The following is a 19,744-nucleotide window of genomic DNA, read 5'->3' as shown; positions in this document are numbered from 1 at the left end:
TGAGAAAGCAGTAAATAATATTTTTAATATTAAAAGTTCAATGTTATGAGTAGACACATATTTGAAGCCAACACCATAATCATGCATTTCCTTAGAATATAGTTACAAAGCTACTCTCAGCCAAAAATGTAGTTTTATTTATAGAGTTTAAATGTACAAAGAGGTATTTTTTTCTGCTTGGAAATATTGTTACCACTTATTTATGGTGGTTTGTTGTAACATGGTTCCAATCATGTGGGATTCTTCACTGTCAGTGAACATTTGGTCTCACACCTGGTGCGGGACTGCGTTTTTTTCTTTCTGGAGTTAGCTACAAAGATAAACCAGTCAAAGAAGGGCAATTCGTCATTAATACATTATATAGTTCAACCTTGAAAGAGCTCAAATTACTTTAAAAGTTTGTTTTAATAAACACAATAATTATTAATTTTCACAACATTCTTTGTGGGGCAGGTGTACTTGAAACAGTCTATTAGCATGTGTCTCTTTTTCCTCATAGGGTTCCCTGGGGATACAAGGCCCCCAAGGTCCACCTGGAAAAGAAGGTCAGAGGGTAAGTAAACTTGGAACAACTGGTAGGCATTACTAACTCAGGGGCTACTTATTTCAGAACACTAATGAAAATGAAACGGAAACATAGCAAGCAGATGGGCATATGGAGAGTATCAACTATCCAAAGGCTGAAATTTGAGATTTGAGATTTTGACAGAGGTTTTGCAATTCAGAAAATTCTATATTTTTCAAGATTGGCAGCACAAGTGTAGAGGTATTGTTTGAATAAAATGAATTAGCCCTAATTTGATCTACAGCACTTTGGTCATATTTTTAGTTTTTGAATTAAGTTGATGAGTATCTTCGTGGAGGTCCAGGCTCTTTATTAATTCCATAAAAGTTGTGAATGTTAACTACATTCTTTATCCAAATTAAATTATTGACTTTACTGGCTTTTCATAACTCTCCTTTCATTGCCATTTATTGCCTTTAACTGAGACAAAATAGTAGCAAATAAATTGTTGTTGGAATTGGTGGTAGAGCAATAACCTCCTGTTTCTAGTCCAGTTCAATTTCATTATTCCCCAGTAAAAAGAAGCCCTGCAGTGTTATGACAACTGGTCAGCTTCGTATGAACAGTGGGCCCGAATCTTGTGGTTTACTGTTGTTATCATCATTTTCAAATCATTTTAAAGTCTCAAAAAATCTTGTGTGTCCTTTCTCATATGCTTATTTATGGCAGTCTTTGTACTAAATAGCACAGGTTCTGTCAACTTCTGTTCCCTTGTTGATGAGCATTCCATGACTTAGAGAGTTTAGGTGATTTGCCTAAACTTGAGCTTCTGACTCTAGTCCCACATTCTCTTTTATTATTAACCTCAAATATGTTTCTTAGACATTCTCATTTATTATTCCCAGTTCTGCCTTCTGTAAAGTAAGTCTCTTTCCTCAACTACATTATAGTCCTTCAAAGATTTGAGGGTCAGTGGTGTATTGTACCAAGATTTACCTTTTATCAAGTTAATAAAATACCAATTCTCTTTACTTGTTCTCTTATCATATGGATTCTGGACTCTCCAACATGCCAATGATCTTTGCCAGAAAACACTCATTGGCTTTCCAGAGGTGTCAAGAACGGGACTGGATACATGTAGTCTTACTTAGGGCACAGTAAAATGAGGCAACTACACCCCATACCACAGACAATGTGCTTCTATTATGGCCTAAGGTTGAGCCAATGCTTCTTTGTCTGATATTGTACTTTTGACTTGTACTGACATGTGGTCAATTAAATGCTTCTACCTTTTTATTTTAATGAAAGCTGTTAAGTCAGGTATTTACCTAGCCTGTTGTTGTACAGTTTCCTTTTTGAATCACAGAGTAGGAACTGATCCTTGTTAAATTTCGTCTTTCTTGATTTTAATCCCTAGTAGCATTCTGTTCTTTGGGGGCTTTTTGCTTTTAAAAACTGATTTGAATCCTGTTTTCCAGTGAAATATCTCTCAGCTTTATGCGCTGTAAAATCTGATAAGCCTACCTTCTGTCTTCATTCAAATCGTTAATCAATCCTGAACAGAACATGGCCTGACAACCCTGTATAACACCAGCCTAAGCTACCATCTTTCCCACCATTGATGCCCTTGCAGTGTGACAATCAAATCATGTACAAATGTATTTGAACCCTACCACATTCCCACCCACATTTCTTGATTCGGTTTGTAAGATAATTATGACAGACTTGTTAGATACTAGCTGAACTGAAAAAATATTTAAATGAGACTTTTTAAAAATAATAATGCTTCAAATTAAAATTGTACCCTATCAAAGCTTGCATTTCATAAGAGGGTAGATTAAAGAATAAATTAAACATGTATTTTCCATGATAGTAATGAAGGAAATTAGTTAAATTGTAAAGTTCAATCACTATTTTATTTAATTTACTCCATTTATAAATGTGTATAGTCCAGATAATTTTATATTACTTTTATTTTATCTTCTATCGAGAGTAACATAACGTCAGAAACTGAAGAATGTAATAGAACTTATAGACACTTTTAGGCATAGTTTGTCATTATTGCTACTGCTCTTTCACAAATGCCCTATTTATCAAAAGAAGTAGCTAGAGCAGGTATTATTGACATTATCCACATTTACAAATGATTATATGCGTGTGGATTATATCCGTAGATGCTCAGTGATTTATTCTACTTTATAAGCTACATGAATGGGAAGCAAATGAATTTTAAAAATGAGCATTCTTACATATTTACATTTAGGTCCACCTGAGTGCCAACATTTCTTCTCAGCTCAATAGTTAAGGAGTACTCAACCGTTTCAGACATGTAAATGTACTTGTACGTGTATGCCTGTGTATATACATATGTGTGTATACATACAGATGCACATTCTGAAAGCTAAGACCAGTAAAATTTTCTGTTTCACTAAAGTTTGCAGTAGAAAACAATAGTGAGAAAAATCTAGGAATTTAAAATCATTTTTTATTTACCCAGTGTTAAAAAAAACTCTTGTTTTTTGTTTATGAGTGTTTGACCAAGAAGGTATTGACTGTCATTAAGTCTATTTAAATGAAACATAAAATATGTGAAGTTTTATACACTTTATTCCTAGACATAATGACTTTAATGAAAGCAGAACATTTAATTTTAAACAAATCATTAGCTTGTTGATTTTCCTCAATGATTAAATAGGTAGTAGCTACTACGCTACCAATATCTCACAATTATGGTGAGTTTCAAACATGAGTGTCACATTTAAACATGGTTTGAAAATTATCAAACATTATAGAAACATGTTAATATTGCTATTATTATTATTAAAGACATAGGATTCTGATAGATGAATTCTTTTTCTTTTTCTCTTTAACTCTGTGTGTAGTTTCCTATAAGCATAATAGCAACACTATCTTTTTGCAAATACCACGCTAAAGTTCTGTTTGAAATTTTGATTAGTTGATTTGATTTTTTAAATTATCCTTTAAGCTGCTAAATCTTAGTTTATAAAGTGTTCATTTAATAAAATGTAGAAGTAATGGACTTCTTATACTTAGAAGCTATTCTTAACCTTAACAATGTTCTGTGACAATATGTATCTGAAATTTATGGGTTCTTTTCTTTCTCAACTTCCTGATTTTCCTTTTTTGGATCTTTTATATGCCATTATTTATTTATTTACTTTATCTTCTTGAAGACCTGCAAGCAAAATGTTGGGCTGACATATTTTTTAGTCTTACATCCTTTATATATTCACACAGATTTTAGAATTCAATGAATGTTGAATATTTCCTCTAAGCTACAGGTGAGACTATTTCAGATCACAATGAGGGAGAAGAGAATGGCGTTGGATGTGGGGGACCTTCCTGGAAGTTAAGAGGGGGTTTAATCCATCATGAGGCAGAAAAAGGCTGGGAGAACCTGGCCACTACAGGACCAAGAAGTCAACAGAAGAGCAGTTCTAGATTCATGAAGGGTTCAGCAGAATTAAAATTTGGAACAGTGTAAGTGGAGTGATGCTGGATAAGAGAAGTGGCTGGAATTGGTGCCAGTGGAGAGAAGTTCAGTTGAGTAGTGAGCAGGGTGCTGGAAACAAAAATCTCAGGAAAATGTAGGAAATTAGGGCATGAGTTGTGAGGAAGGAGAGGCAAACAATGGAGAATGTGGTAGAGAGGAAAGGACAGGAACTGGGTGGAAACCCAGAGAAGTATCTTCGTGAAAAGTGGAATATTTCAGGTAGCAGAGCATGTTCATGGATGTTAACAAGAAACATTGCAAAAGAACTGGCATTATAAAAATTCCCTTTAAGATGTAGTTTACTTGTAGGATTTCTTAATGTGCCTAACAGACTCTCCCCAAAAATAAGGAAAACAATAATTGTTTTTATGTAACCTTCAATTTTCATTTCATAGTCACATTAAATGCATGTCTGGATAATCTCAAGGTTAACGTGAAGCTACCCTGGTCTTTTTAAAAGAAGTTCCTCTAGTTCTCTGAAAAAAAAGACATTTACTGGTGAATCAACTAGTTACTGCCCCAAACAGAAGTTTGTGTGGTTGGAACAAGATGATACCTCACTCTTGCACTCCGTTGCTGGATTCTAATTTTGATCCTGAGCAAAAACTTTATGTTTTAAATTCCCTGTAACTTACCCCTCTATCCTGCCTATCTTGCTCGCAGTTTATCCTCTCTGCCTGTGACTGTCCTTTTTTCCCCTCTCTGGGCAACCATCCTCTTGATTGCCTCCTTGCAACATTTTTGTACAGGTTTTACTTTCCCTTGAAATGCTTGCTCCAAGGTGGCTTTGAAGCTGTATCTGGAGTCAGGATTCCTTGCATTCTAAACAGCACAGAGAACATCTGCCTACCTACCCCTGCCCCCATCAAGATGTGTTTCTTTGCACCAGCTCACACTTGATGGCAAAGGGGCTGGGTCACATTTCCTCCATGAGCTGGGAGCCTACAAAAGTACAGGAGGGCAGGGCAAGCAGCATGTCTACTTACATCTTAAGGTGCAAGCAACTTGGAATTTAGCATACAGGTTGCACCACAGACTTTGGGGCCAGATTGCCTGGATTTTATTTATTTATTTATTTATTATTGAGACAGAGTTTTGCTCTTGTTGCCCAGGCTGGAGTGCAGTGGTGCAATCTCGACTCACTACAACCTCCACCTCCCAGGTTCAAGTGATTCTCCTGCCTCAGCCTCCCAAGTAGCTGGGATTACAGACATGCACCACCATGCTCGGCGAAGTTTTGTATTTTTAGTAGAGATGGGGTTTCACCACGTTGGTCAGGCTGGTCTCAAACTCCTGACCTCAGGTGATCCACCTTTCTTGGACTACCAAAATGCTGGGTTTGCAGGCGTGAGCCACACAGCACCTGGCCCAGATTGCCTGAATTTAAATCCCAGCTTTACCGCTTATTAGCTGTGTGATCTTGTGTGAATTCCTCAGCCACTCTCCACCTCACTTGCCTCCTTTAGAAAATGGAGATGATAATAACGCCTACCCCACAGGGCTGTGATGAGGTGTAGGCCATGTCGGTGTTGGCTGCGGTCGTCATTCTCACCCCTAGCCTAGTGATCTCAAGACGCTTATAGAAGGGAATGCAGGCATACAGGTCCAGAATATTAGGACTTGATTAAGGAGAATGTCTAATTGATCAAGAAAAAATATTTAAGATAAAATGACTTTTTTTGCTACTACTCTGTTGAATCTATTTTATCTAAATTTTACCTGAATCTTACTTTATTTAGATGTCCATGCCCATTTTATAATGCCCCAGAAGCTTGAGGCCCAGTGTTGATCTAACTTGAAAATAAAATTAAGTATGTAAAAATGTCTGCAAGGTAGGATAGACTATTGCCTTTTCCTTAAAGAAGGAGATGAAGATGGGTGTCATCATTGTGGAGTAGCTGAGACCTCAAAATTTGTTCGATTAACAAATTCTGCTGATCATGTGTGAATTTACCAGGACTTTCATGTAAAATTTACACTTGGTTTTTCTTTTGGTTTGATTCTGAACTAGTTGATATACTTTACCTGAGAAAACACAAGTAGTGAATTATGTTTTTAGTAAGTACTGGGGTGTATTGATCTCATTAGGTAAAAGGACATCAAAGTCACTGCTTCTATGAAATCAACACATATGACAGGACTCACCTAAGCAAAATTTTCCTTAAGCTTATTTGTTTTTACGAGGCTTGGAATATTTTTCAAGTGAAATTATGCCCCTGTAGTCTAGCCATGCTCTATGAAAACTTTGTAGAACACAGCAAGACAGTAATGCAGGTCAGACCTGCCTCACAGTATAGTAAAAAATAATCATAATAGTGTTTCATTGGGCATGGTGGCTCATGTCTGTAATCTCAGCACTTTGGAAGGCTGAGGCAGGCGGATCACTTCAGATCAGAAGACCAAGACCAGCCTGGCCAACATTGTGAAACCCCATCTCTACTAAAAATACAAAAATTAGCCGGACATGGTGGTGGGCGCCGGTAATCCCAGCTACTTGGGAAACTGAGGCTGGAGAATCGCTTGAACCGAGGAGGCGGAAGTTGCAGTGAGCCGAGATTGTGCCACCGTACTCCAGCCTGGGTGACAGAGCAAGACTCTACCTCAAAAAAAAAAAAAAGAGTATTTCTTCTTACTTTAAGATAGCTTATTCCAAGGTACCAACTTCACAGCTACAAAATGATCCCATTGTTCCAATGAATGATTTCAGGGCCTGGTAGAAACCACTAACAATTGCAGTTGCAAATCCTTACACAGGCTTGAATTTTAAAGAGGAGTCTTATAGAGAAAAGAATGGATAATTATGAATTTATGGGAAGTACTTTTGTTAGTTTCACAGGCGATATGATTGTCTTCTTATCTTTATGTGTCAAAACTGACAATGACCTTTAAAATGCACAATGAGTGTTTCATAATTCTGCTCTCACTAAAACTACGACGGTGTCCTCCCACCAGGAATTTGTATCACTAGCAAGAAAAGGTCAAAAATTACTTTAAATAATAGTTTTAACTTTGGTTATAGGTAGAAAAAAAGCATCTTTTTTTGCTTGGATTCATCTATAAATGTAAACATATACCTTAAAAATAACAGTTAAATGTTCTGTATTCTACAACTATTGGTTCATGCTTATTGCTTGTTAGAAAATTCTTGGCTTACAGATAACATTTTATTTTATTTACTTGCTATGGCATTTCTTCAGAATGTCTCCACGAGGATTATCTTGGGAGTTTACAAGAGATACCATCCTTAATTCTGTCTGACATTTCTAGATGAATAACTGGGAAATTGGGTACCCTGTTCAGGTCCCAAGCAGCAGTTGCAGAGCTTTCTCCAACACTTTGTTGGAATTTACAAAACCTAATATGAAACTCAGTGGATAAAAATAAGCAAATCTGCGTTTATCCCTGCATCTCTGTTTGCAGAGCTCCATAGTGGACTTCAGGTGCTTGATGTCTCCTAAAATTGGGTCAAATATAGTTACTGAATATAGTTACTGAAGCAATGTAGTAAGACAGGACCAAGGGGAAAAGGCTAATATATGTTCATGTCAAACAAATGCCCTCAAGGGTGTAGTTGTGTAGCAAGGATAATCCTTTACTTTTGCCTCATATTCTCTTACTGGTGGGAAAGATAAATCAAGGAACAAGATGTTGGGAAACAACTTCTAACTCAGGCTAATTAAAATCAGGTGAACAAGAGATGTAGCCCAGACTTTGTGAGCACAGGCCATCCCTTAGATAAAGTTAAATAGCACAGCTAGTTACTGACAATGTGCCTGTGTCTCCTTGTGGTAAATTTCACTCTAACTGGTGGTCTCTGCAGTGCACTTGAGGTAGAAGAGACAAAATGCCCTGGAAAGGCTGTCAATGAGAAAATATACTGTAAGCAACGATTTTGTTCCAATAATACTTACATCGATAGTAAAACAACAATGAGCTGAGGTCCTTACATTCACTTAAATGAAGAGCTGAATGACATTATATGTATTGTAACAAAATAACATTATAAGTTTTCTCTTTTATATGGATTAGTAAAGAAAAAAGGTTTTGTATGTTCAAATAGGACCCTGAGTCTGAATGGTTTATTTATTTATGTGAATAGACCCAAGAGCTGTTCTCTGATGCAGAAGAGGCACATCATCTAATGGGGATTCCTTCAAACTGGAGACATTCAGCCCCTGAGGCCAAGTGGCTAAGAGCTTCAGAGATAAGCCTGGAGAGGTGAGGGTGGACCCATTTCAGGAACATCAAATCATCACATTTTAGAACTAAAGGGATACTATAGCATCATTCCAGCCCACCAAATAATAAAACAGAGACCCAGGAAATATTGGCAATTCTCCAAGGCTGCAGGACTATTTATTCTAACTGTTCCACATAACATATACCCATTGTCTATTTTGTGGTATCACACCAAAACCGAGATTTGCATGTTTTTAAAATAGAGAATATTGAGAATTTAACCAAATCACTAACTTTTAAAAAAGTTACTTAAAAATCAATAACTTAATTTTTCTAATTGAAGCCACACACTAGAAGGGACAAATATAGATATGTACAACTGATCCTTTTGTGGTCTCCACACATTGTGACAAGCACACATTCTGTCCCTATAACCTGCACCGACAGATGGGAACCAGCAATGCCTGGCCAGTGAGGGACCAGAGGGAGAGTCAGAACTGCTTTTTTTTTCAGGAGAGCAATTGGATTAATTTGTGACTTCAGCCAAATCACTCAAGACTCTAGTCTAAATTTATCTGTTTTATCATAACTTAGCCCTCAGGTATATTACGGGATTAAACCAGAAGCACTTTAAATGCACTCTGGTGACAGGTGTTGTATGAAGGAGTCTTATAAATATTACCTACTTAGCCACAGAAACACTTAAAGAGAATGAAAAAGGAGAAGGCACATTCTGCCAAAGTGGCAATATGCTAATACACCTGCATCAGGATCTTTATTCAAACATTACACTGAACACGTTAGTAACTATTTCATACGTTTACCATTGGAAATGTCAAGTAGAAAGTTATTTATCCATTTGGGATGGAGTGAATATATGTGTGGGTGGCTGCCAAAACCAAGAATGAATCACAAGTTACTAATCAATTTGGAAAATATAAACAGATAAGTTTTCAGAAATGCAAAACATTTGAAGCATGAAACATTTTTATGGCCTAATGACTTTGAAAGCCAGCAAATTATGTTTCCAATAAATAATCAAGCCCTCAATTTTGTAAAACTCTATAGTATTTTGAGTTACCTTAGGTAATGGCACATAATTCTCAAAGCAACTTTAATTTTATAGCACTTTTGTTTTTCTTAAACATTATATTTTAATTATCAAGAGAGAAGCTATCGCAAAGTAAATGTGATGCCATAATTCTTTAAAAAGTTGAAAATTTCGCTTTTATATGATGTATGTAGATTATACAGTGTTTTTATTTCTAAATTTCTTGGCATAGTAGTATTGAGAGTCGCTCTTGAATTCTTCAGAAATACCTTATAAACTACTTTTTCTCATTTTCCTCAAAACCAGTAAACTTTTACTTGGATATTTTTTACGAATTTGATATTTATTTGACATTTTAATATGTCCAACACAAACATATACATATATGTATGTACATGTATGTAAGTGTTATCCATTGTGCTTTTAAAACTCATAACAGTAAACAATGTATGTTGTGACCACTGTATTATGGTGTCATTTGTGGCTCTCAAATCACCAGACAATGCACTTCTTGAATACTAGAAAGAATTGTTGTTTGTATTTCTTATGTGAGAGATGCTAACAATATGTCTATGCAACCATGAGAAAGATGACTGCAGAGTATCTACAAGTATATTTAATACCTTGAATGCACATAAAATTCAATAATATAAACAAATAATTTATGTGCATTCAATATTTTTATTCAATAATAATACCACTTTAAGAAAAGCAATCTTAGAAAATACAATGAAAAGAGCAAGATATCACTGGAAAAAATCTACACCTGTTGTTCTGCCATATTGAAGGCCATTGCTTCACACTCTCCATTGGCCACGTGTTTTATGCAGTCTTCTAAATCTTTTGCAGAAACATTTCCATATCTTCAGGCATTTATTAAATCATGTTTATAGTTTATTTGTCTTTGAAAGTATTTGAGGGTCTTATAAATGCAATCAAATCAAAATCTCTACACTGAGAGGAAAAGACAAGAGCTAATGAATAGAGAGTAGGGAAAAGAAGGAAATAAACAAAAACACCTGTACTGAGTGAGGCAACTACATTTGAACAAAAAGCCTCTCTGAGAGACCTGAGGGCCTATTTATTTACTCAAGAAACATTTGAGTGCCCGTTTTGTGTGAAATACTGTGGAAGTTGGCTTAAGTCAGTTTTCCCTAAAAGGAGAGTCTAAAATGGGATCCTTGTATAAGTGATTTACAGAAGAAACCTGTAAGAGAGTGAGGGAAGCAGACAAGAGAAGAGAAGAATGCAGGCAAAATATGGTTTCAGGAGCATCAAGTCTCTCCCTGATCTCACAAGACACTCTGGAGCACCATAAAATTTCTCCTGCCTTGAAGCAAGGTGCGAGGCTTGCCCTCACAGGGTGGGGAGATGGCAGTAACTTCCCAGTATCTCCAGGCCAGGTAGCTCCTGTAGACTAAGGTAACTCTCCAGGAAAGGGTGCAGATAGAAGCTAGTAGTAGCCAACCCCATGGCAACTGAGCCCAACCAAGCCTGGCACCAACTGCACCTGTACAGAGGTGAAATAAAACACAATCCTTAACATCACTAACACCGAATCCTTGATGGAGTTTGAGTGAAAGTGAAGACATTATTTTAAAAAGAACGTTGATAATATTAACCTCATCGACCGGGCTCAGTGGCTCACACCTATAATCCCAGCACTTTGGGAGGCTGAGGCAGGCAGATCACTTGAGGTCAGGAGTTCAAGACCAGCCTAGCCAACATGGTGAAACCCTGTATCTACTAAAAATACAAAATTAGCTGGGCATGGTGGCGTGCACCTGTAATCCCAGCTATGTGGGAGGCTGAGGCTGGAGAATCTCTTAATCCCAGGAGACAGAGGCTGCAGTGAGCTGAGATCACGTCACTGCACTCCAGTGTGAGCAACAGAGGAGACTCTGTCTCCAAAAAAAAAAAAAAAAAGAAAGAAAGAAATATTCTTGTAGTCTAATCAATAAGTAATAAAGAGCATGATTATAAAAACCAGTGAAATGGCTGATGGGAGTGACATCAAGGAGATTGAATGAACATAGACCAGGCAAAGGACTTAAGTTTCAGAAGTGATTGCTGATGTATCAAGTCTGAAATGATGATAGTGCCTTTAAATGAAGTAGAAAACACTTGAAGAAAATATTCTTTTAGAAGAGATAAGTCAGTTTGAAGTCTACAGCATTAGGGCTACTGAAGGGATCTGCAATCAAAAGTGCACCAGCCCCTTAAGATGTGAGCTGAGTAGAAGAACAAAGTTTACTGTTAGCAAGTCATCAGTTTAAGGGCGATAACTGAAGCCACTATAGTGGGGTCAGCGGGCAGTGTGCAATGGAGAAACTAGAAGGAAAAGAACTGAGAGTAGAACCTTGAAATTTGGCTAAACCTATATATAGGAATGGGGTGGAGAGATGAACCAGAAAGGTTAAAGTATAGAAAAGTGGGAGCATAAGAAGAAAGTTTTGAAAGGGAGGGGACTGCCAACTGATAGGAAATTCTTCAGAGGTATCAGGGAAGATGGGGGCTGAGAAAAAGCCATTGGTGATCTTGAAGGAGGCTGGTTTGTTAGAGTGTCTGTGTTGCACAAAGGCAGATGTGACACTGCACCGATCTCAAGAGTGTAGTAGATATTGAGAAAGTCGGGGGATTATGAACTATTATTCTCAAAAGCTGAGGTGTAAAAAGAGATGGCATAAGACTACATTGGGAGAGGTCAAGGAAAATCTTTGTTTATTTTTTCTCATAAGTGTATATAAATATATATGAATACTCAACTATATTTACAAACTGAAGCAAAGAAGTCTGTAAATAGAGGAACTGAAGATACTAGCAACAGCAAACAATAATAAATAATCCAGACATACCAGAAGAGGCCAAAAGGGAAGGCACAGGTATAAACATGGGTCAGCATGTTTACCTTGAGGACACAGGAAAAGGAAAGGAGGGGCAGGGACACTCACTTTGGGGACAAACTAGAAATAAAGACTTATTGCATATTCACATTGCATACGCATATTCTTCTCATATAGAAAGAATTTTTTAGTGTAGATATGATTTAGTAAAACATTTGCTGTTTATAAGAGGCATTAATCTCAAGATTGTTTTCAGGCCAATACATATACCTACTACTTTCTTCCCTCATGAACGGCAAGCCCAACTTAGGTAAAAAGTAGAGAGAAATATAGAAGTAGAGGAAGTCAAACTAAACGATGGCGAAAGGGGCAGGCCTTGGGATAAGAAAAAGTCTGTTATTGCAATTTCAGTTCAATTTCAGTTTTACTAGGTTTTTCAAGCTGCTTGTAGAAATGTAGGCATTTCATTTTATCCCTTTTATCTAAGACTCCTTTTCTTTGTAAATTACCAGTGGTATCTTAGAAGAGCATTTCTGTTATCAGACATTTGTCGGAATTCATTTATTTTGTTTCACAAATTCATTTAGAACACAGTTCTAACTCCTTGGAAAACTTTGTTTTATTGGTATAATATAAATGAGGTCAGGGTAAAATATTGTCAAAATTAAATCGTTCTTATCTTTATTGCTTTTGGCAATTTTCACGTGTTATGTCTCTGTGCATATTCTGTAAACTGTCATTTATTTTTTCTCAAATGGTATAAAATTTCTGAAGCATGCTAATTAAGTATCATTTCCAAGGGAGGAAATGTCAAGGGACTGTCTTACCATATGAAGAGTCCTGCCTGTATTTTTATCAGTAAGTCCTTGTGGTTATGGTGATACATTTTTGTATACTCTGCTGGTAACTTACTATGGGCTTTAAAACCTTTTTCACTGGGAGCTGATGCAAGTGAATGTGGTATGTTTCTTTGCAGCTGTTGCCATGGAAATAAAGACCTTTTCAAAGTAAAATGAGGATGACATAAGAATTACAAATTCAAAAGAAGTTACGCTTCTAATTTAATATAGAAAATGGTACACTATTCCCTTTCTTTTTAATTTTGTCAAAATTGCATGACCTGAGTATGTCTAATATACTTTTATTAGATAATTTCTAGTATCAGAAAAGCTAAAGCAAAAAAAAAAAAAAAAAGGAATAGGTGAATTCCCCACAGCATTCAGTAGGATGGGCTTTAATCTTTAATCTTTTATTCTTAAGACTTATAATATTTATAATTGTCTTCCCCATGCCCCGCCTCCATACTACTTTCTTTTTTTTTTTTTGAGACGGAGACTCGCTCTGTCGCCTGGGCTGGAGTGCAGTGGCCGGATCTCAGCTCACTGCAAGCTCTGCCTCCCGGGTTCCCGCCATTCTCCTGCCTCAGCCTCCGGAGTAGCTGGGACTTTAGGCGCCCGTCACCTCGCCCGGCTAGTTTTTTTGTAGTTTTTAGTAGAGACGGGGTTTCACTGTGTTAGCCAGGATGGTCTCGATCTACTGACCTCGTGATCCGCCCGTCTCGGCCTCCCAAAGTGCTGGGATTACAGGCTTGAGCCACCGCGCCCGGCCTCCATACTACTTTCTATCTTATTTTCCATTTAAATCTAATTACCTATAATGGACTTTCTTAAAAACCAACCATTTATTTTGCCTTCTTTCTTTGCCACATCATTTTCAACAACTAGGCACATTTCCTAGCATTAACACACAAAGATAGATGAACAAATCTATGAAACTATCTCAGATTTTATTACTGCTCATGTTCAGACTTTGAAAGTCTTGTAGACTTCCCTTGAAAATAAAAAAAAAAATCTGAAGCAATTACACAAATTAAAGAGTTTGTACCAGAATGTAAATCAACACATAGCTTCCTTCATTAAGAAATTCTTGCTAACAAAGAAATATCAGCAGAACTAAACAAAATAGGCTTAATGACATGGCAAAACTTGTGAATTTGTAAAGATTAATGTGTTAAATTGGAGATCATTTTATTTTGAGATAATATGGATAATGACCACAACTATTATTGCATGCTGAGGTGTGATGGTTATTGAGGAGAAAAATTTTATCAAAAATATTAGGATTCTCAAGCCTGTAATCCCAGCACTTTGGGAGGCTGAGGCGGGCAGATCACGAGGTCAGGAGATCGAGACCATCCTGGCTAACACGGTAAAACCCAAAAAATACAAAAAAACTAGCCGGGCGAGGTGACCAGTGCCTGTAGTCCCAGCTACTCGGGAGGCTGAGGCAGGAGAGCTTGAACCTGGGAGGCGGAGCTTGCAGTGAGCCGAGATCCGGCCACAGCACTCCAGCCTGGGTGACAGAGCGAGACTCTGTCAAAAAAAAAAAAAAAAAAATTAGGATTGTGGAATTCATTGTTTCTGCAAGTTAAGAAACCGTTTTATTCTTACCTTTTTAAAAATAAAATTTGGACCGTTTTATAGACTTGCTTATTTGCCTGTTATCATCAGTATTTTAAATAATGTCAATACTTCCATGCAAAGAAAGAATGTAATGTGTTTTTTAATGGTGGGAAAAAATAAAAGAGTGAACACTGAAGTTTCTAGAGATTGTTACAGTATTATTCTCATAGTTTTACAACAGTTATCAAAGAAACAAGTGATGCTCTTGATATTCTACATCAGTGAAAAGTTATCTTCAAATATTTAACAATTTTGATAGAACATTTCAAATTTTATTTTCTGTCAAAAGAAGATGCATATATAGGAATTCTAGAATGTTGAATTTATTTATTTCATTGAGAGATTGTTTAACTTTAATAAATAATGTATAGGGTGATTTGCTCTGACTACTGATGAAGAATTGAAGATTAATTTTGAAAATACAGCATCATTTGCTCCATTTTAAAATGAAAGTTGTAAATAATATTCTCACAGTCTAAAATTACTTCGAAATCTCTTCTTCCATTTCCTTAAACATATCTTTGTTAAAATTATTTCTATCTTAATGTCATTAAAACAAAACAATGAAGCACTTTTTAAATTTTTAAAATTTATTTATTTTTTTCTGAGATGGAATCTTACTCTGTCTTGCCCAGGCTGGAGTGCAGTGGTGCAATCTTGGCTAACTGCAACCTCCACCTCCTGGGTTCAAGCGATTCTCCTGTCTCAACCTCCCAAGTAGCTGGTACTACAGGTGTGTGCCACTGCGCCAGTCTAATTTTATATTTTTAGTAGAGATGGGTTTCACCATGTTGGCCTGGCTGGTCTTGAACTCCTGACCTCATGTGATCCACCTGCCTCGGCCCCCAAAGTGCTGGGATTACAGGTGTGAGCCACCATGCCCAGCCAATGAAGCACTTTAGATAAAAGTTATCCTCTGTAACGATGGTCCCCAACCTTTTTTGGCACCAGGGATGGGTTTTGTGGAAGATTGTTCAAGAACTGGGGTTGAAGGTATGGTTTCGAGATGAAACTATTCCACCTCAATCATCAGGTCTAGTTTGATTCTCATAAGGAGCGTAAGGCCTAGATTCTTCGCCATGTGTGGTTCACAATAGGGTTCCTGCTCCTATGAGAATCTAATGCCTCCACTGATGTGACAGGAGGCAGAGCTCAGAGTGGCGGAGACAGGAGCCCACCACTCACCTCCTGCTGTGCAGCCCAGTTCCTAACAGGCCGCAGACCTATATCAGCCTAGGGCCTGGGGGTTAGGGACCCCTGCCCTATAAGAAATGTCAATTCAACTTAAAGTAGATATGTTAACAAGCAAAAAGCAGGATCATGGTTTACATTAAAAACTATATAATAGTGTTTATTTCTTCAAAGAGTGCATATAGGTACTTAGTATGGGGAATCGCTATTTCAATCATGATTTTTTGTTTCATTGTAATTACAAAATGACAAAAAGTTAATGAGTGCCATAGGGAATCTTTATGTGCCTTATACACACTTTAAATAATGTGTACAGTTTAGTAATTTTTTTCATTTTTCCCTAATTTTTTAAATTATATCTTTTAAGTATAATTTTTTGTTTGTTGAATTCAGTAATATACCCTGGAACTTATACTTCATATGTGTTTATTTCATTTTTTTCTAGCAATTCAGCTTTGTAATATTTTATAAAGGAACTGATTCATGACAGATTGGATATTTAAAAACCAGTCCTTTCCCATAGAATTAGAGAAATGGTGATTTAGTAGGTTGCATTGATTGTAGGCTAAAATTGTAACAATAAAAACTTTATCACCAGCAGAAGGAATTCCTTTTACTGAAGTATGATTAGTTAAGCTTTTTAGAACAGTTTAACCTTGTAATAATTAAGAGAAATGTGCACTTAGCCAGGTCGACTCTGAAAATTAACCAGCAAAATATACAATGAATTCTCAGCTATGCAACATATGTTACCAGGACTTAGAACCCAGGCAGCCATATTCCATATAAACAAGGATAACATGTTTCACTGTATGTTCTGTTTTATTCCTGGCCACCTGGACTACTGCTGCTGCAGTCTATATGCAGGGCAAGACAACCAGTAGGGCTAAAACTGATTATATAAATAGAATTTCTGAAGGAGTATTGTAAGAGGAAAGAGCAGTTTCCTCCCTCAACTCTTTCTACTTTTTTCCCCCTAGAAAAAACATAAAATGAAAGTTAATGGATAATTTGTGAAGAATAGTCCAACTTACCTATTTAAAATTAGAAGATCCCTTTTACACAAAGGATTAAAACAGATAATTTATTGTATGACCACTTGCAGCTAAAACACCCTAAAATTTAGCAAAAAGGACAGTTATTTGATAGATTTAGGTGTATAGACAGCCAAACAAGCAGAAACCATTTAAGATAATCCAGGTAAGGGTTTGCGAAGATAACTAACTTTAGGGTCAAGTTTAGACTTAATGTTGACTGGGACGAGGACACCAAGACTTAAAGAAGTTAATGTGACTTGTTCAGAGCCACAAAGCAAGAAATTGGTAGTCACGTTCAAGTCTATTGCCAAATTCTGCTCCCTCAATAGCCATATTTTTCAACCCATGAGTTGTGATCCATGAGCAAGTCAAAAATCAACTTAGTGGATCACAATCAGATTTTCTTAGAAATATTAATAAATGGCCAGAATACAATAGAATATACAAAATGGTTTAACCAATGTAGAGGAAAATCAGTGTTGTCAGAGACCAGCCTGATACTGACACAGAAGTTTCTCCGCCTCTTTGCCTCTGCTCAGCCCCTTTTCTGTCTGGAGGCTGCCTTGATTCATTCCCCTTTGATTTTCCTTCTCTTCCAGATGTACAGCTTGTGCACATGAATGCTAGGTGGTGGGTGGAGATGCTCCCTCTGCTGTAGAGTGGCTTTGGTGAAGCCAACCAACCCACAGACCTTACTTCTATAAGGAGGGCTGTTCATTGCTGGCTTAGTTTATGTCTCATATGGATATCTGGTTCATTAAATATTTTATTAATAAAATGTAACCCTCTGTATAACCTCACCAAAGTCAAGCCTCAAAAGGCATTAATTCTGGACTCTTGCAGACTCCTGGGTGAGCCCTGCCTGTATGATCCAGGGAATACTACTTAGCCTCTCTGAGTCTCAGTTCTTCAGTTGTACAAGCGAAATAATACTAATGGTACCTAGCCCGAAGTGATTATCAGAAAAATACATGTGTAAAGTAGCCAATACAGGGCCTATCACATGCTAGGTATTCAATAATTGCTAATTATTGTATCATAGTTACAATATTAATTTCTAAATATTTGAACATAATAAAATCCTCTAGCAATAAAACCGTGGAAAAGATTTAATGCTTCTTTTGGAATCCGAAGACTTCTCTGGATTTGTTCTTAGCACAGTTCCCCGGGAAGGAGTGTGACTAGCCAATGGGTGTTTGGGTGAAATCCAGCCTGTGCCCCGCTAACTACTAACACTGTACCTCAGTGTAGAGCTGCAGCTGATAAGGAAAGCACTGTATCTGCTAACTGGAGCCCCGTCTCCTAAGTCATTCAGCCAGTTAACACTATCCTATAGAAGCTTGGAAGTGCCAGTTAGTAGACTTTTCCATTTAGCAAAGGGCTGGATAAGTAAACTTTTGCTACAACTGGTTTCTTTAAAGTGTTTGTACTTCTAATGATATTCTAGAACAGTTTTGAATTTTTTCTCTTTGTCATCACATAGATGCTTATAAAACCAGCTGAATATCAGGACTAAACTATTTATAACAGGTTGACACAGCACTGTTTGAAATGTTTTGTGGACTGCAAATGTTTCATAAGGATTCTTTATTCTTTTTCCTTCCATTCCTTGATGTTATGGAATACGGCAAAAGGCGTTTTTAAGGTCACCATATATCTAATCTCTTGAAAACATGTACTCTATTTCAAAGCTCTAAGAAACTGATACCTGGATCAGTAGACCCAAATTTAATTTCAGCTTGCTCAGTTTACATCTTAAACTCCATTTAAAAATGTTATTGTGCTATTAGAGAAAAGTCCCATATGATATCCAATTTGTGTTTTTAAATTCAGCTGGATAAATTGAAATGCTGAAAGTGAGTTATGCTATTGCAACACTCACGATGTATTAATAACTGAACTCACATTTGTGGGATAAGGTTTTTCTATCAGAGAAAAATAAAATGATGTTAAACTGCTAGATTCCTTGGACAGTTAGTTCTTTTCTGGGGTGAAAGACTTGAGCAACACTAGACCCCAGTATGTACAACATCAAAAACTGATTGAGGCTTTGCCCTATAATATAATAAATGGCCCTATGCTTTTTGTATTTCTATATTTTGCTACTCTAGAAATATTTCCATTTGGAAATGTTACCTATCCACAACAGAATTCAGCATTCACAGCAGTTAGATATAATAAACTACACACACCCCTGCCCCACCCCCTCGACACACACACACCAAGGATAAATCTTAAAAACAATAATATTGAATACAAGAAAAAATACATTTGTATGTATATTTCTTCTTTAAGAATACATGAAACAGAAAGATAACATAAACTCGTGAGAGTAGTTATCCCAAGAGGAAGGTGAGGGAAAAAGGACTACAGATGGTCAAAAAGTATTTCCATTTAATCTATGATATTTTGTTGGTTAAAAAAATCTTGAAGAAAATATTTCAAACTATGACTAGTTGTTAATGATGTGCTGTGGGAAAATAATCATTTGTTATGTTACTCTTTCTACATATCTGCATTTTAAAAATATCTCAACAAAATAATTTCAAACTATTTACAAAGGTTTTATCTCATGTTATCTATAGCAATAACAAAAGTAAAAACAAAAACATCACCAGATCTTAAAAAACTTTCAAGGCATAATTAGTCTCACAGTTTTGGTATTGATGCCCATCTAAAAGTATAGTAATGAATGCAGTTACACTGTTTTTCTCATTAGCACAAACTCCTCATTTGTCTAGTACCTTTCAAAAAGTTACATTTACTTCCAGTTTCATTGTTAGCTCAGTCCAAAAACAAGAACAAATATTTATGGATACCTATTGTTTTCCAGAAACTGCTGTAGGCAGAGAATAAACCAATGAACACAATAGACTGGGAATCAGCAGACTACAGCCCTTAGGCCAAATCTGGTGTACCATGTTTTTTTTTTTAAATAAAGTTTTATTGGAACACATTCATG

General features: G+C 36.6%; 1 protein-coding gene across 1 annotated transcript in view; it reads left to right on the top strand.

Annotated features, from left to right (window-relative positions):
- Nucleotides 1-19,744, top strand: part of COL19A1 (collagen, type XIX, alpha 1) — a 339,364-nt gene that overhangs the window by 186,998 nt on the left and 132,622 nt on the right. Inside the window, exon 15 of the mRNA XM_011957047.1 lies at nucleotides 500-553. Coding sequence (XP_011812437.1) covers nucleotides 500-553 — 54 coding nt within the window. The remainder of the gene's footprint in view (nucleotides 1-499; nucleotides 554-19,744) is intronic.

The sequence above is a fragment of the Colobus angolensis genome, unplaced genomic scaffold (genome assembly GCF_000951035.1).
Source record: "Colobus angolensis palliatus isolate OR3802 unplaced genomic scaffold, Cang.pa_1.0 Scaffold431, whole genome shotgun sequence".
Taxonomy (NCBI): domain Eukaryota; kingdom Metazoa; phylum Chordata; class Mammalia; order Primates; family Cercopithecidae; genus Colobus; species Colobus angolensis.
This window is presented reverse-complemented; position numbering and strand designations above follow the sequence as displayed.